This window comes from Equus przewalskii, chromosome 3 (genome assembly GCF_037783145.1).
Source record: "Equus przewalskii isolate Varuska chromosome 3, EquPr2, whole genome shotgun sequence".
Classification (NCBI taxonomy): domain Eukaryota; kingdom Metazoa; phylum Chordata; class Mammalia; order Perissodactyla; family Equidae; genus Equus; species Equus przewalskii.
In genome coordinates, this window is record NC_091833.1 from 39253405 (window position 1) to 39271242 (window position 17838).

The following is a 17838-nucleotide window of genomic DNA, read 5'->3' on the forward strand; positions in this document are numbered from 1 at the left end:
CCAATCCTTGTACACCTAATCCGAGAAGACCAGGAGCCAACACCAGACCCTCCTACTTGTAGAAACCGTCTTTCCCATCCAGGCAGCCCCCCCTCCCGTTCCTCTCCTGAGCCCACACCGTCACTGGGAATGCTCCCTTCGGACGGATGGTCTCCTACTGGCACACTAACGCAGAAAAAGGGTGGCTTAGTAACTTCGGAAGAAGACATACTGCTTAGCTTTTTGCTTACGGGTTACGCGAGCGTGTCGACTGTCCGCCCACCTGCTCTGGCCCTCTGTGCGCTCAGGGTCAGACAGCACGTCAAGCCCAGGGGGTCACCCCTAGCAGGGTATAAACTCTGTCATAGCCTCAAGCCCCTTCAAGCCGGCCCAAACCCAATTCCTCCCCTTAACAGGGCTCGCCAGGAACTTCTGCCTCTGGGAATGACAATGCTCCCAGCGACTGGGCGGGGAGAGGAAGCAGCTAAGATCTCACTAACGGTTTTGTTCAGTTTCTTGGCAAACTCCTCTTCATGCAAGCTCCCGGCGCTCTGGAGCCAGGTCTAATTAAAAGAGTACCAGGCTCACCCTTCTCGCGGAGAAAACGCATTAGTCGTAGATGAAACGGCACGGAGGCTGCCGGGAGCGCAGTGGGTGATAAAGACCCTTCCTAAAATGCTTCCGATGCGGGATAAGGCCGGCTAGATCTGACCGCGGGCAACAGAGGAGCACAGAGAAACCCTGGGGCAGGACGCGCAGTAAAGTTGACTTGGTTAGAGGCCAGACTTAAGTGCGTAAATCATGCTCATCGAACATCGAAACAGATTAAAGCAAAGCGTTCAGTCTGACACAGCAAAGCCTCGGGTCGTGGGAAGAGACAAAGGGCAGAAAGCCTCCCGCTGCCCGGCACAGAATCCTAACGAGGGCACCAGCAGCGTGAGCGCGCGCTGGGGAAAAGGTCGCATCAAAGAACCAGGTTAGTGGCGGAGGAGAGTGGTCAGTTTGGGGCGAGTTGGGACCCCGGAATTGCGGTCACGGTAACCGTGGCCCACCCAGGCAACAGCAGGCGTCAACCCTACCGCAAACTTAACCTCATCTCCCAGCGGCTCGCCTAGGGCGGCTGGAGCGTCCGGGTGGACCTGCGACCCGACCCTGGAGGGCGGGGCGCGGGCCGGGGAGGGCCGACGCAGGGCGGGCCGGGGCAGCGGGGAGGCCGGGCCTATAAAGTGCCCGCTGCGCGGAGGCGAGGCTGCTCGGTGGAGCCAAAGCTGGGCGGGCTGGGGCGAGCTGGTGCCTATCGCTGCTCGGGTCTGCAGGTCCCTGCGGCCCCGAGGGAGGGGCTCCTGAGGACAGAGCCTGCCTCTGTTTACCCCGCAGCTTTGCCAGCGAGCGCATCGGCCCCAGCGAACCCCCAGCAGGTGAGCTAGGCGGCGACGTGGGCGGGGGGGAGCAGGGGCGCGGGGTGAGTTCTGCGGGGCCAGTCGGCTCCAAGTTTTGCTAACTTTGAGTTCGTTTCCGCTCCCGGGGCTCTGTAAACTCGAGTTGCAGGGGCCAGTTCCTCCCCGTTGGAAACGGAATGCCTCGGCTAGTTCGCTCCGGGGACGCTGGGCATTTTAGGAGCCTCTGCACATTTTGCCTGCTTTTGCAAAGCTATCCTTCTTGCCGCCTTTTTCCAGCACCCGGAAAGGCCGTTCCGCCCCGCGAGAGAAACAGGGCCGTTGACCATGGTTGCGACCGGCAGTTTGAGCAGTAAGAACCCGGCCAGCATTTCAGAGCTGCTGGACGGTGGCTTCCACCGGGGGAGCCTGTTAAATGGTGAGTTTCCCAGGTGCCGGCCTCCCTCCCCTGCGGGGGTCTCAGCCCCTGGATGGACGGGATTGGCAAACGTGCGGTGTGGGCCCCTCCTTTGAGGTAGGGAGTGCCACAAAATCCAACTGAAGAGACTCCTTTCCAAACTTTCCAGCATCTTCTGTCCAATAGTGAGAAACAAAAGTAGCAAAATGAAATAACTGAGGGCTGCGTAGGTCGAGTCTGCGTCTAATGGGCTCTTTGGGATTAAAAGTTACATGGATTCCTTACCCGACGCGGTTTTGAAGATATGGTGAATTTTAAGTGTAGAGTTATGTGCGTTTTAAGAAATGTATTCACGCGTGTAGCCGCTACCCTCACCCCCTCCCTCTGAATTCCCATGTACCCATTTGCCATCAATTCCCCCCTCCCTCCCCCGTCCCCAGAGAAACACTGACCTGCTTTTTGTCAGCATAATTTTACTTCTAGGGTTTCATACAGATGTAACCATGTCATATGTACCATTCTGATTGTGTTTTCTTCTCCGCAGCTTAAGGATTTTGAGATTCTTCCGCGTTGTTGCCTATATCAGTGTTTCTTTCTATTGCTGAGTGGTATTCTATTTGTGGATATACCCATTATCCCATTTTTAATGCCGAAAGGAAACTTTAAAACAGCAGTGATGCTGGACATATTGTCATTTGCAATTTTAAACAGCAGTTTCTAAGTTAACCCACTGCTCTGCCACTGAGGAACTGTGTGGGCATAGACACATTGTTTAAGATCTCTGGGCCTTTCTCATTTAGAAGGCAAAGTGGTTGATGATCTAATTTTATAGGCCAAAGCTCTAAAGTTCTCTATCTTCAACATGGATAAAAATATGGAGCCTTACAATTTGAGTGCATTTGTTTCATTTAGTTATTTTAAAAACAGTGATCTAAGTGACTGCATGATGCGGAGAGAGGAACAGTAGCCATGAAGGTGAGGCGGGCCCTGGCGGGAGCCGTGGGGCCTCTCCTGCGCCCGCTAGGTTGACTGTGTGTGGCATGGCCTCCTGCCAAGTGGTAGGATTAATTTGGAAGGTAGGTGACCAAACGCGGAGCTATCTCTTTTCCTTTGAGCAAAGCTAATTTTGTTTTCCTAGAACTATTTTGTTTTGCTTGGCTACGAGAAACCACCCAGCCAGTTATAAATATCCTTGTGAACCTCAGCGGTCTGCTCCGAGCACTTTTTAATCAAAGAGCTTGTAGCTAAAATTAGGATTTACAGACCATTCCAGTAATGACTTTTAAAGAACGATACAAATTTGATAGATATTTAAAATAGCTCTTCGAGGCCATCATAAGTTCATCACTAAAGAACAATAGCAAAAATTCTTTATTTTACAATAATGAATGCATATATTCTTAGAGTTAGAAGGTAACTATCTCTTAGTCAAAAAAAAAACCTTATAAACATTTTTTTTTTTCAGAAGTAGTGGGTAGTGTCTGGAAAGCAAAATTAGATAAACAAGTAAGGGAGCCAGGAAGCAAGAAGATCACTAGTAATCTAGGATCACCAGAAATAGATTTTTGATGCAGAGTTTTTAAGATTGTGTATCTGTGTACACACATAAATGTAAAGAAAAATAGTTATATCCTATCCACCCTATTTATCAAAACCTTTATTTCACAGATGACCCTTCGTTCTCAGAGAGGTCAAACGCCTTGCTCTGTTATGCTCAGCTAGCTAACAAACAGCCAAGTGAGATCAGCCAACTCCCAAACTAGTATTAGAAACAGCCTGCCTCAGTGGATAGAAGCAACCAGTGTTGATATCTTGGTGTGTTTTTTCTGCTGCTGGATTTCTTTCATTTTTTTAAATCTTAAACTTCCATTTTCCACAGATTTTGACTACTGGGATTATGTTGTTCCTGAACCCAACCTCAGTGAGGTGATATTTGAGGAGACAACTTGCCAGAATTTGGTTAAAATGCTGGAGAACTGTCTGTCCAAATCGAAGCAAACCAAACTCGGTTGCTCCAAAGTCCTTGTCCCGGAGAAGCTGACCCGGAGAATCGCGCAGGACGTGCTGCGGCTGTCGTCCACCGAGCCCTGCGGCCTGCGCGGGTGTGTGATGCACGTGAACCTGGAGATTGAAAATGTATGTAAAAAGCTGGATCGGATCGTGTGCGATTCTAGCGTGGTGCCCACTTTCGAGCTGACGCTTGTGTTTAAACAGGAGAGCTGCTCATGGACGAGCTTCAGGGACTTTTTCATTAGTCGAGGGCGCTTCTCCTCTGGCCTCAAGCGAACTCTGATCCTGAGCTCAGGATTTCGACTTGTTAAGAAAAAGCTTTACTCCTTGATTGGAACCGCAGTCGTTGAAGAGCGCTGAAAGGGAAACATTTAATAGGTCCTCTGTATGATTGGGTCATAAAACCGCCCGGCTGCTGGGCTGCTCTGGTCTAGCCACGTAGTTTGCCTGCCTGCTCTCCACAAGAAGCCCCATATGGAGTTCGGCTTCCTCTTTCATATGCATAGCAACCCCAACACAGGGCTTATTTTGTGGCTTTTGAGAAATGACCCAAGAGAATATACATTGTCTGCATATATCACATTTTTTACAAAATGGAATGGAACGGAATAAGGGAGGAAAAGAAGCAATACCCTTTAGTTTTATGTTTGACCCCACAAAGTTTTTCAGGTAGTCTTGCTAATAGACTCCATAAACCAACTTCACCTAGTTTGATTTTCATATGGCTTTTTTTCTCTAAGTTTTCAGAGTGATCCTTTCAATTACAGAATCTTACTGAATGATGCTTAGTCCATCAAAACTTCCAGAAGCCCACACCTCCAATTTCATGCCCCTACTCAAGTGAGTGAGCTTCATTAAAACTTAACCCCATGCCAGGGTGAATAATAACCGTCACAGCGAAGCAGAACTCGTCACTGCATCAGGAGTTTCTTTGCATCCTCTCCTCTTTAAAGAGGAAGCAAAAGCTAGAGCTGCCGTTTCGTAACCACAGTATTGTTTTAAGTGACTTTATGGTACAATATAAGCTCAGTTTTGCTAGTTCTCTTGTATTGAATGGTTATCTTTCAACTAGAAAAATGGAAAACGTTGGACTGATTTTTTGCATGTAGATGATTACTGCTGCATTGAGTGAATGGGGAAAGAGTTCTCAGGCTGGCTCCTTTCTCCTCCATTTGCTAATCAAGCTTCTTTTCACTCTTTCATGTGCTTCATCTCAGGTGAGCCATCTCACCAGGTCAGTGTTATCTCATCCCTGGCCTCTCTTGGGAACCAGAGTATCTCTCCTTAACCCGAATCCTCAGAGAGATAGCTGCACACTCCCACTTTTAATTATTGATGAGCCTATTTACAAAACCTGCTTTGGCTCTGGGTAGCCAGTTTATAGTACAGACCAGAGAAAGCAAGTCATGATGTGGCTAACCAGTGCACGCACCCAGCCCTGGATTCCTGGCCCCAGGGGCCAATAAAGGCCTTATTTTGTTCTGGTTCCAACCAGCTAGATTAGATCAGATGACTATCCTTGTTTTTTTTATGTGAATGAGAGAATGTAGCCCCCACTGCAGTGTTCCATTCAGCAAACCTTCAGGTCCTTGCTGGAGGCCACGGATAAGGACCTCATTCAGGTGTCCTGCCCAAGCTGTTAGCACCACTTTGCATACCTGAGGCCAGGGTTGTAAAGACAGGTGGCTTCAGCCTGGTGTATCTCAAAAGCGGGTGTGATCCTATTACTAATTCCATAAATGACGTAAGTTTCACTGTTCAAATCAGCAAGTGTTCTAACTGAACTCTTCAAATGCTTGGGAAGATTCCACAGAACGGATCCCTACAGGACGGGATGGGGTCAGTCAGCTTTGTCTTGCGTGTCTGTCATAGTTCAGGGCTCTCAGGTCACTGTGATGCTGTGGGTGAGGCTTCTCCCGTGGAGGTAGACCTGTGGTCCTTTTCCCACTAATAGCTGTCTTTGACTCTCTTGTCTTTGATGCTCACAAAATGGTGATGGCTGATAGAGACTCTTAAATTAATATTCCTGTTAAAGGAAATTAAGGTTTGTCTATTTTTGACAATAAAGTATTGTATTTTTTAATTCTGTTGTCCTCTTTGTCTTTTCTGAGTTATGCAATGAGCACCCTAAAATATATTTGAAAATATTTGAGGAAAGGTGACAAAACAATTATTTATCCCCTTTTTGACAAAGGCTAGTTGTACCCTTTATTATCATATTCCAATTGCATTTATTGCATTTGCTTATGTATCAATAAAGAGTGATTTGCTTCATAATTTTTCAAATACAGCAATGCTTTTTATACAAAGACATTAATAATTTGAGCTCCTTTGGCAACCACCTTTTTAAAAAACTCATTGTGTAAAGGCTTTTCTATAGTTTTCCTAATGACCAAATGCAGATTTATCAAATTGTAAGATCGGTGTACATTTATCAGAATATTCTCTTGGAACAACATATCTTTCTAATTCCACTATTCATCAATTCGAATTTTTAATCTTTTTCACCTATATTTTCAGTCTCCTTGACACTGGCTTAACACAAAGTTGACATAAGGGAAGCCATATTGGAGAAAAGAAACCATATTGTAACTTTAAATGACCTCTCTGACTGACTGGCCCAGACATGCCCTGTAAGTGTTGTGTCCCCTCCCAGCAGCTTTAAGATGATAACTTTGTTCTTTTGAGTTCCTTAGGAATGTGATGACCATTCCACGCCCCTCCCTCCCACCCTTGCAGAGAGGCCATGCTGATAGCCATCATCAATGACAATTGGAAGTCCAGGGTATAGGGCCATTGCTCTGGTCTCTGATGCACATCCAGTAAAACAAAGGACTATCAGGAACTGGGACCAGATGTCTGCCCCGCCCAGAGACCAGCCACCTCCCCCACCTGGAGACTGGCCTCATATATAACTGGCCTATTGTCTTTCTTCTGTGAGACGGTGCTTTTGGACATGAGTCGGCCATCTTCCCTCTTGCTAGCAAGTTGCAATAAAGTCCTTTCTCTCCCACCACCTTGCCTCCTGACTACTAGCATGTCTTGCGGCAAGTAGAAGAGCCCACTTGGGCGGTAACATCCTCACATTCATGGTCATTAGCTCAGATTTCTTCCGCTACATAACCCACATTTAACAAGACTTACTAAGTGCTAGGCTCTGTTCTAGGTGCTTTACATAAATTCTCATTTATTCTTCACAACAGCCTATGAAATGAGACTGCTGTCATCTCTATTTTAGAGATAAATGACCAGAAACAGAGAGGTTAAGTGACTTACGCAAAGTCACCAACTGGCGCAGGAAGGCCGGAGCATAAAAACAAGCCGGCTCTGGGGTCTGAGCTCACCGCACTGCTTCCAAGTGCATGAACAGCACAGAGACCTCACCCGCAGCACCAAAGACTGTGTGAAACGATGTCAGCAACCTTTGCCCCTAAATCTGAAGAAAGAATTCTTAATGTAGAATTCTTAAGTCTTTTCAGGTAGGGAAAATGAGGAAACTACTGACAGTATTCACCCTTCATTGGAGCAGAGCTGTGCTTAAAATGAAAAACATCCAAACGTTTAAAAGACGTGAGTTTCAATCCTGGCATGTTCGTGCTTATCTTGTGCAATTGGCCTGTTTACTTTTTCACGTACCTTCAAAAGAAGGTGTGATCTGTCCCCCAGCTATCTCAAGAGGGAATAAAATAGCGAGAGTGTGTGACGGCCTCCTGAAAGAATGGATGTCTTATTTTCCTCTTATTAACAGAAAGAGAGTATTATATTACAGGAATGGATTCAATCTGATTCTGTTCACCAATGACATAATCTATATCCTCATGGAGTCAGCTTCGTGTTGCACTATTGACAGTTTTCCCATTTTCATAGTGGAAGGATGTATAAGTATAACAATCTTAAGTCTATTACACTCAGTTCTCAATTATCTATATTGGTGTAAACAAGTGATAATCAGAGAAGTCCAAGGCAGGTTGATGGCAGATAAGGAGGGAGAGGTACATGGTGATGCATCATGCAGATATTCAGAACGCCTGACTCCTACCTAGATGCTGCCATTGATTATAGACTCACAATACTCCATTGGATCCACTGCATCTGCCACAGACAAGAGAAGAGATGGAGTGTGAAGGAGCGCGTGGGATACTCAGGGGCCAGGTGTGGAAGTGATGTACATGACTTCTCTCTATATCCCACATGGAATCAGTCATGTGGCCTCATTCAGTTGCAAGAGGGGCTGGGAAAGGTGGTAGCACAGTACGCCCAGAGGAAATGGGCTTGACAAGCTGCTAACATAGTTTCTGCCACACAGGGAGAGACAAGTTAGTCTGTGAAACAATAGAGAGCCCAAATACAGACTATGCACGTATGGGAAGTTGATTTGTAGCAGCAGTGGCACTTTAAATCAATGGGCAAATGATAGTGTTTTCAATAATTAGCACTATAATAATCATTTATCTACATGAAAAAAATGAAATCAGATGCATACACATAAGCATAAAAATCAATTCCAGGTTAATTAAAGAATTAAATGTGAAAGGGAAACTTAGAAGACAACATAATTTTGATGATTTTGATGTAGAGAAAGATTTCTTAAATAAGATGCAACAAAATCACTGAAACTTCTGTTTATCACATAACACTATAAAAAGAATAGAAATCTAAGTCATGAATTAAAAATACAAGTTATGAGTTGGAAGAAAGTATCTTCTATACATATAATTGAAAAAGTGTTAGTGACCAGAATATGTTAAGAATTCTTTCAAAGCAATTAGAAAAACATGAACAACCCAAAGGAAAAACTATGGGCAAACGTGAATAGGCACTCTGCAGAAAAGGAAACCCATGTGGCTGACAAACATATGAAAAGATGCTCAATCTAACTAGCAATCAGGGAAACGCAAATTAAAAGCACAATAAGACACCAATGTATATACATCCATATTGGTAAAAAAAAAAAAAAAAGAGAGAGAAAAGTTTAAAATCTGAACATTCCAAATGTTGCTGAAGATGTGGGGAAACAAACCTTACTTTAAACATACCAATATATATATGTATATAGTCTGACATTATTTTGCAAAGTTGAAGATAAATGTATTTCACGAGTCAACAAATCCATTTTTAGTTGTCAAACCTAGAACAACCAACCAGCCAGGGGAACAGCCTAGCCTCTCTGTGCTCTGGCAGCAAGAGTCACCCTGCCACAACAGAAGGACACATGTAGCCCACACAGGGGACACTCATGGAACATTTAGAACTAGTGACAAGAGAGAAGCACACTGTTAGGCTTCATAAGGCATCTCTTACATAAAGCCACTTCTCCAAGAACAGAAGATGTAGCTGACCCACCTAATTCATAGATATAAACACAGAGAAAGAAGCAAAATGAGGAGAAAAGGAATGTGGTCTAAATAAAGGAAAAGGACAAATCTTCAGAAAAAGAACTAAAGGAAACAGAGATAAACAATCTACCTGATAAAGAGCACATATTAATAGTCATAAGGATGCTCATTGATCTTTGGAGAAGAATAGATGAATACAGTGAGAACTTCAACAAAGAACTGGAAAATATAAAGAACCAATCATAAATGAAGAATACAATGATGAAAATGAAAAATTCACTAGAGAGAAACAATAGCAAAGTAGAGGATATAGAAGAACGGGTCAGTGAACTGGACAAAAAGCTAGAAGAAATCATCCAAGCTGAACAGAAAAGAGAATTAAAAAGGAGAAGGACAGTCTAAGGGGCCTATGGGACAACATTAAGTGTACTAATATCCATATTATAGGTGTCCAAGAAGGAGAAGAGAGAGACAAAGTGGCAGGGAATCTATTCAAAGAAATAATAGCTAAAAACTCTCCTAACCTAAAGAAGGAAACACATATCCAGGTGCAGGAAGCACAGAGAGCACCAAACAAGATAAACCCAAAGAGGCCCACACCAAGACACACTATAATTAAGATGTCAAGAACTAAAGATAAAGAGAAAATTCCAAAAGAAGCAAGAGAAAGGCAACAAGGTACATACAAAGGAAACACCATAAAGCTATTATCTGACTTCTCAGCAGAGACCTTGCAGCCTAGCAGGAAATGGCGTGATATATTTATAGCATTGAAAGGAAAAATCTTACAGCCAAGAATACTCTACTTGGCAAGGTTATCATTCAGAATAGAAGTGGAGATAAACAGTTTCCTGGGCAAGCAAAAACTGAAGGAGCTTATCATCAATAAACCAGCCTTACAAGAAATGCTAAAGGGATTTATTTAAGTGGAAAAGACAAGAGCACAAATATGAATAAGAAAATTACCAAATAATAATAATAAAATGACTAGTAAAGGCAAATATTCAGTAAAGGTAGCAAATCAACCACATATGAAGATAATATGATGGTCAAAAGACAAAAGTACTGAAATATCTATTTCCATGGTAAGAGGGTAATGGATACACACTCACAACAAAAGAGATTAGATATGATGTAAAAAACATAAAATGTGGGAGGAGGGGAGTAAAAGAGTAGAGCTTTTAGAAAGAGGTCAAACTAGGGGAACCATCAACTTAGTATAGATTGCTATTCATGTAGCTTATATATGAACCTCATGGTAATCAAAAACCAGAAACCTATAATAAAAACACAAAAAATTAAGAGAAGGGAACTCAAACATAATAATAAAGAAAGCCATCAAACCACAAGGGAAGAGAGCAAGAGAAAAAGAAAGGAACTGAGAAGAACTACTAAAATGCTCAGAAAAAAGTAACAAAATGGCAATAAGTACATACTTATCAATAGATACTTTAAATGTCAATGGACTAAATGCTCAAATATAAGGGCACTAGGTGGCCAATTAGACAAAAAAAAACAAAACCCATATATATGTTGCATACAAGAGACACATCTCAGAACTAAAGACACTCACAAACTGAAAATGAAAGGATGGAAAAAGATACTCCACACAAAAGTCAATGAAAAGGAAGCAGGGGTAGCAACACTTACATCAGACAAAATAGACTCTAAAACAAAAATTGTAACAAGAGACAAAAAGGGCACTACATAAAGGAAAACATATCAATAAAGAAAACAATCAAACAAGAGGATATAACACTTGTAAATATCTATGCACCCAGCACAGGAGCATCTAAATACACAAAACAATTATTAATAGAAATAAAAGGAGAAATAGACAGTAACACAATAATGGTAGGGGTCTTTAACACTGCACTTACACCAATGGATAGATCATCTAAACAGAAGACCAATATGGAAACATTGGCCTTAAATGACACATTAGACCAGATGGACTTAGTAGATATATATAGAACATTCCATCCCAAAACCACAGAATACACATTCTTTTCAAATGCACATGGAAAATTCTCTAGGATAGATCACATATTAGGCCTCTAAACAAGGTTCAATAAATTTAAGACTGAAATAATACCAAGCATCTTTTCTGACCACAATGGTATGAACTAGAAATCAACTACAAGAAGAAAACTGGTAAAGCCGAAAATATGTGGAGATTAAACACAATGTTACTGAACAACAATTGGATCAATGAGGAAATCAAAGGAGAAATCAAAAAATACCTGGAGAAAAACAAAAATAAAAATATGACATGCCAAAATTTATGAGATACAGCAAAATTGGTTCTAAGAGGGAAGTTTATAGCAATACTGGTCTACCTTGACAAACAAGAAAAATCTCAAATAAACAATCTCACAGAACACCTAAATGAACTAGAAAAAGAAGAACAAAGCCCAAAATTGGTAGAAGGAATGAAATAATAAAAATCAGAGTGGAAATAAATCAAATAGAGACTAAAAAAAAAGGAAAAAATAAATGAAACTGCAACCTGGTTGTTTGAAAAGATAAACAAAATTGACAAACTTTTAGCTAAACTCACCAAGAAAAAAAGAGAGAAGCCTTAAATAAGTAAAATCAGAAATTAAAAAGGAAAAATTACAACAAACACTTCAGAAATACAAAAGATTATAAGAGAATACTATGAAAATACTATACACCAAGAAATTGGATAATTTGGAAGAAATGGATAAACTCTTAGAATCATACCACCTTCCAAAACTGAATCAAGAAGAAATAGAGAATTTGAATGGACGAATCACCAGTAAGGAGATTGAAACAGTAATCAAAAACATCCAAAAAAATAAAAGTCCAGGACCAGAGGGCTTTGCTGGGGAATTCTACCAAACATTCAAAGAAGAATTTATTCCTATCGTTCTCAAACGCCTCCAAAAAATTGAAGAGGAGCAGAAGCTTCCTAACTCATTCTGTGAGTCCAACATTGCCCTGATACCAAAACCAGACAAGGACAACACAAAAAAAGAAAATTACAGGCCAATATCATTGATGAACATTGATGCAAAAATCCTCAACAAAATACTAGCAAATCGAATACATCAACACGTTAAGAAGATCACACACCATGATCAAGTGGGATTTATTCCAAGGATGCAGGGATGGTTCAGCATCTCCAAATCAATCATTTTGTTATGCCACATTAACGAAATGAAGAATAAAAATCATGTGATCATCTCAATAGATGCAAAGAAAAAATTTGACAGGATACTGCATCCATTTATGATAATAGCTCTGAATAAAATGGGTATAGAGGGAAAGTACCTCAACATAATAAAGGTCATATATGACAAACCCACAGCTAGTATCATACTCAATGGAGAAAAACTGAAAGCTATCCCTGTAAGAACAGGAACCAGACAAAGATGTTCATTTTCACCACATAGTGTCTTATTTAACACAGTGTTGGAAGTCCTGGCCAGTGCAATCAGGCAAGAAAAAGAAATAAAAGGATCCAAATTGGAAAAGAAGTGAAACTATCACTGTTTGCAGATGACATGATCTTATCTACAGAAAACCCTAAAGAACCCACCAAAAATCTTTTAGAAATAATAAATGAATATGGTAAACTTTCAGGATACAAAATTAAAAATCAGTTGTGTCTACATGCTAACAACAAAGTAGCAGGAAGAGAAATTAAGAATATAATCATCCTTATAATTGCAACAAAAAGAATAAAGTATCTAGGAATAAATTTAACCAAGGAAGTGAAAGACCTACACACTGAAAACTATAAGACATTATTGAAAGAAATTGAAGAAAGCATAAAGAAATGGAAAGATATTCCATGGTTTTGGATTGGAAGAATAAACATAGTTAAAATGTCCATACTACCTAAAGCAGTCTACAGATTCAATGAAATCCCAGTCAGAATCCCAATGACATTCCTCAAGGAAATAGAACAAAGAATCCTAGAATTTATATGGAGCAACAAAAGACCCTGACTAGCCAAAAGAACCCTGAGAGAAAAGAACAAAGCTGGAGGCATCACACTCCCTGACTTCAAAATATACTACAAAGTTATAGTAATCAAAACAGCATGGTACTAGCAGAAAAACAGACACACAGATCAATGGAACAGAATTGAAAGCCCACAATTAAAACCACACATCTATGGACAGTTAATCTTTGAGAAAGGAGCCAAGATCATACAATGGAGAAAGGAAAGTCTCTTCAATAAATGGTGTTGGGAAAATTGGACAGCCATGTGCAAAAGAATGAAAGTATACCACTATCTTACACAGCACACAAAAGTAATTCAAAATAGATTAAAGACTGGAATGTAAGACATGAAAATTCTGGAAGAAAATGTAGGAAGTGTGCTCTTCGACATCAGTTCTAGCAGCATATTTTTAAGTTCTATGTCCAACTGGGCAAATGAAACAACACAAAAAATAAACAGATGGGACTACATCAACCTTAGCTTCTGCACACCCAAGGAAGCCATCAACAAAATGAAAAAACAACCTAACAATCGAGAGAAGATATTTGCAAACCATGTATCTTATTAGGGGTTAATATCAAAAACATGTAAAGAACACATACATCTCAACAACAAAAAGACTAACGATGCAATTAAAAAACAGGCAAAAGATCTGAACAGACATTTCTCCAAAGAAGATATACAGATGGCCCAACAGGTAAAAGATGTCCAACATCACTAATCATCAGGGAAATGCAAATCAAAACTACTATGAGATATCACCTCACACCTGTCAGAATAGCCATAATTAACAACACAGGAAATAACAAGTGTTTGAGAGGATGTGGAGAGAAGGGAACACTCAAACACTGCTGGTGGGAGTGCAAACTGGTGCAGCCACTATGGAAAGCACTATGGAGATTCCTCCAAAAATTAAGAATAGAACTACCATATGATCCAGCTATTTCACTGCTGGATATTTATCCAAAGAACATGAAAACATGAATGCGTAAAGATATATTCACCCCTATGTTCATTGCCACATTATTCACAATAGGCAAGACTTGGAACCAACCCAGGTGCCCATCAAGGGACAAATGGATAAAGATGATGTGGTATATATACACAATGGAATACTACTCAGCCATAAAAATGATGAAATCTTGCCATTTACAACAACATGGATGGACCTGGAGGGTATTATGCTAAGTAAAATAAGTCAGAGAAAGTCAAACACTGTATGATCTCACTCACAAATAAAAGATGGAAACGACAACAAACAACCACACAGAGACAGAGATTGGATTGGTGGTTACCAGAGGGGGAGTGGGGAGGTAGGAGGGTGAAAGGGGTGATTAGGCATAAGTGTGTGGTGATGGATGGTAATCAGTCTTTTGGTGGTGAACATGATGTAATCTACACAGAAATCGAAATATAATGCTGTGCACCTGAAATTTATGTAATGTTATAAACCAATGTTACCTCAATAAAAAAATATATCAAATGTCATCCAACAATATAAAAATGATAATACATCACGACTGAGGGAGGTTTATCTCAGAAGTGCATTGCTGGTTTAACATTAGAAAAAAATTGATGTGAATTAATTCACTGTTAAACAAACAAAAGAAAACCATTTAAACATAAAAAAAAATTTACCCCAAAGTCTTCTTTTATGGCTAGCTTTCTCATTCCTTTCCCTCCCACTCCCTTCAATCACTTGACCATGGGGATGACGCATCCGTTCAAGTTTACCGGCACGTCGTGTTCTACTCAACACAAGTTGATTTTTGGCCACTTGATCTGAAAGTCCATAGCAAATGTAAATATTTTTTACTAGTGTGTTAGAAAAGAAACACTATTTGGTGAACTTTACCAAAGAAAAGTGAGTCCAAGTTACTGTGTGCGCGCATTTTTACATAGGCAAATTGCTAAGAAACACTTTTTAGCCAGCAACTGGAGATAAAGTTTTTAGTATCCCTTGTTTCTATGCTATAAAAGATCTGTACCTAGGGCCTCGCCCATCTATTGATTTGCTTGATTTTGTAATGAAACACATTTTCAAATAGGAGGAGCCTTTAGCAACAACAGAAAACCACAGAGTGTCTCCAGCGGGAGGATGAATGAGAGAGCCTGTGATCGCCCTTCCCCCTGCACCCCTTTGTGGTTTATCTCAGAACTTTCCCAGTTTCTTCAACAAAAAAATAAGTGGTAAAATTACCTTCTAGCAACTGAGCCTTAAATTTTTTAAAGGCCAAAATAAGTGTTTCCCAACTCACATGGCACAAGCAGTGTTTGACAGCAATATGATAGCATCTTCAACTAGGAGGGTCTTGCTTCTCTTCCGGTAACATGTACAGAATGTGAAATCGTCTTACAGTGAATATAAATAAATTCTATATTTTAGAAAAATAAAAAATAAAAATATGGGGTGCTAAACAACAATGAAAATGAATGGAATTTAAATTACAAAGGACCTAGATGACTCTTTAGGATGTAATATGAGAGGCAAGAAAGGTCACAAAAGAAGAAATAGGTTATTTTTCTGTTTCTGTTTATGATTAAAAACATGGAAAACTAAAATGTTTAGGGATACCAATATATGTGGTTTATCTATTTAAAAAAAATCCAGAGAAAAAAATCCTGGGATTTATAAGCACAAATTTTAGGATAATGGGTCCATCTGAAGAGCTAGGACAGTAGGTGGAATAAGGAGTGGCCCCCAGAGCACGTCAGAGGACACAACAGTGATGGTTTTCTAACATTGGGAGGCAGGCATGCGTATATTGTTGAGTCCTGACTCCTTACGCATTACATGTTATTTTGTAAATCTCTTTTGCACTTACTTAATAAAATTTTTCAAGACTATGGGCAATTTTTAAAAAATGAAACTCAAACTATATCTCTACTTAAGAATTGTCTATACTTAGGAGTGCTATATTTCACAAGACTAGCTCCAAGAGCCAGGGAGATCTAATAACTTATTTGGGTTACTGATTTTTCCTAGTATAAATATTTTGAGCAATAATTATTATAGCCAGTTTTCAGTTAATCTTATCATAGAGGGGAGCCATGGAATAAATAATTAAAAAAACAGCATAAAATGCAAAGTCATTGCCATTTGTCCATGGGCTACTTATTCTTAACCTTGTGACACATTTACCTTTGCAGAGGATAATATAAAATGATTTTTGTTGCCTGAGCACACAATATGTGAGAAATTATAACAGAGTATGCTGAAGAATGCAGACTGCTTGAAAGAGGCTGCTGAGGAATTCAACCATCTGGATAACTAAGGTTTGACTTATTTCTAGAACTGATAATTAGGTCAAATTATTTACATAATAATATTAGTCAATAATTACAAATATTAAATAAAAAAACCTTCTTTAATCCATTCAAAACATGATGAAGGAAATGCAAAGGCAGGCAAATCATATCTCAGACCAAAAATCAAATTATAGCTCAAGAGTGACTTTGCGGGGAAAGAATGAGGGAAGTTTCATAAACCTGTTTCAAGACAAAACCCCATTCTAAAGCCATTCGGAGGAACTATAAAGGAGCATTTTGCAATGTCCTATCAGCAAAAGCATCAAGATATCGAGTCAAGTGTTATTGTGTTTCAGAGAATTCTCTGGATAACTTCCACATAATTCAAATGGAACTTGCTATAATAGGCACTGTAGGGTGTGAAGGAAATATTAGCAGCAGCAGCACAGACAAGTTGTAACATGAAGGGAAGAACTCTAAAGGCTCTGAGACTTACCCTGCTTGAGAGGTAACCTATTAGGCTGTCTCTGCTTCATGGAGACCTGTAAAAGACACAGGACTCCAGGGTCAGAGACAGAGGATTTCATTACTCATGCGTAGCAAGCAGCATGAGCATCAGCATACTTGCCTCAACCCTCTTCTGCCCCGCAAGACTCACAGGAGCAATGGTGTTGGGCCCAATGGATGATGCCTATAGGCTATATTACAGGAGAGGAACCCTGAGCTTAGGGAATCTGAGTCTTTTATAACCGGCAGACTTTGGCTCCAGAGGGAGACACTACCTATCCTACGTTGTTGTTCACTACACAAACATCCTTGAAAAGATAGTCCAGAAAAAAGGGCAACATCTGCCTCACTGTAAGACGTGCAGAAACATGAGTGACTCACAGAGCATTATCTCCCACAGCCAGTGTTAAGAGCTGAGCCCGCCAATAGTTGTTATAAAGCAAGCACAGTGAACAAATGACTTTGCTATCCTGATTACAACATATGTACCCAATATGATAGCCTCAAACTATTCAGTACAAATTCACAAAGTTAGAAAGTACATTGAACACTTTACAATAATAGTGGATGATATTAAAATACTTCTTGATAATTGAGAGATCAATCCAAAGGAGAATTAAAGAAGTGAAAGATTTGAATGACACCATATACACTGCATTTAGTAGCCATGCATAGAACTACAAACCCCCAACTTAGTAAATACATGTTACTTCCGTGTATACAGGAAACATTCCCCAAATTTACCACATTTTATAACACATAGAAAACCTTAAGTTAACAAAGACTGTTCTGTGAAATGAAAACAACCACAAAACCTCCATACATTTGGAAATCTAAACACAAATACAGACACTTCTAAATAATTATAGGTCAAAATAATTAGAAAAAACCTAGAGTTTAATGATAACGAAATTGTTACATAGCAAAAGATGCAGTTAAGACGGTACAGTCCTCCCTTAATATCCACGGGAGATTGGTGCCAGGACC

At 40.3% G+C, this 17838-nt stretch overlaps 1 protein-coding gene across 2 annotated transcripts; it reads left to right on the forward strand.

Annotated features, from left to right (window-relative positions):
- Positions 1-574: 574 nt before the first annotated feature.
- DDIT4L (DNA damage inducible transcript 4 like) lies at positions 575-5866 on the forward strand. 2 transcript variants are annotated; one of them, XM_070612600.1, is made up of 3 exons: positions 575-955; positions 1656-1794; positions 3653-5866. In XM_070612600.1, exons 2-3 carry the CDS (start codon positions 1704-1706, stop codon positions 4141-4143), a joined length of 582 nt encoding a protein of 193 aa, XP_070468701.1. In that variant the 5' UTR covers positions 575-955; positions 1656-1703; the 3' UTR covers positions 4144-5866. The 2 variants fall into 2 exon arrangements, with proteins under 2 accessions (XP_070468701.1, XP_008532961.1); XM_008534739.2 differs by lacking the exon at positions 575-955 and adding an exon at positions 1152-1397.
- Positions 5867-17838: the final 11972 nt, after the last annotated feature.

Bases quoted from the DNA above. Each gene is read 5' to 3' on its own strand.
- DDIT4L (XM_070612600.1), top strand. From the start codon at position 1,704: ATGGTTGCGACCGGCAGTTTGAGCAGTAAGAACCCGGCCAGCATTTCA. The intron at 1,795-3,652 runs GTGAGTTTCCCA...CATTTTCCACAG, and splicing joins CCGGGGGAGCCTGTTAAATG to ATTTTGACTACTGGGATTAT.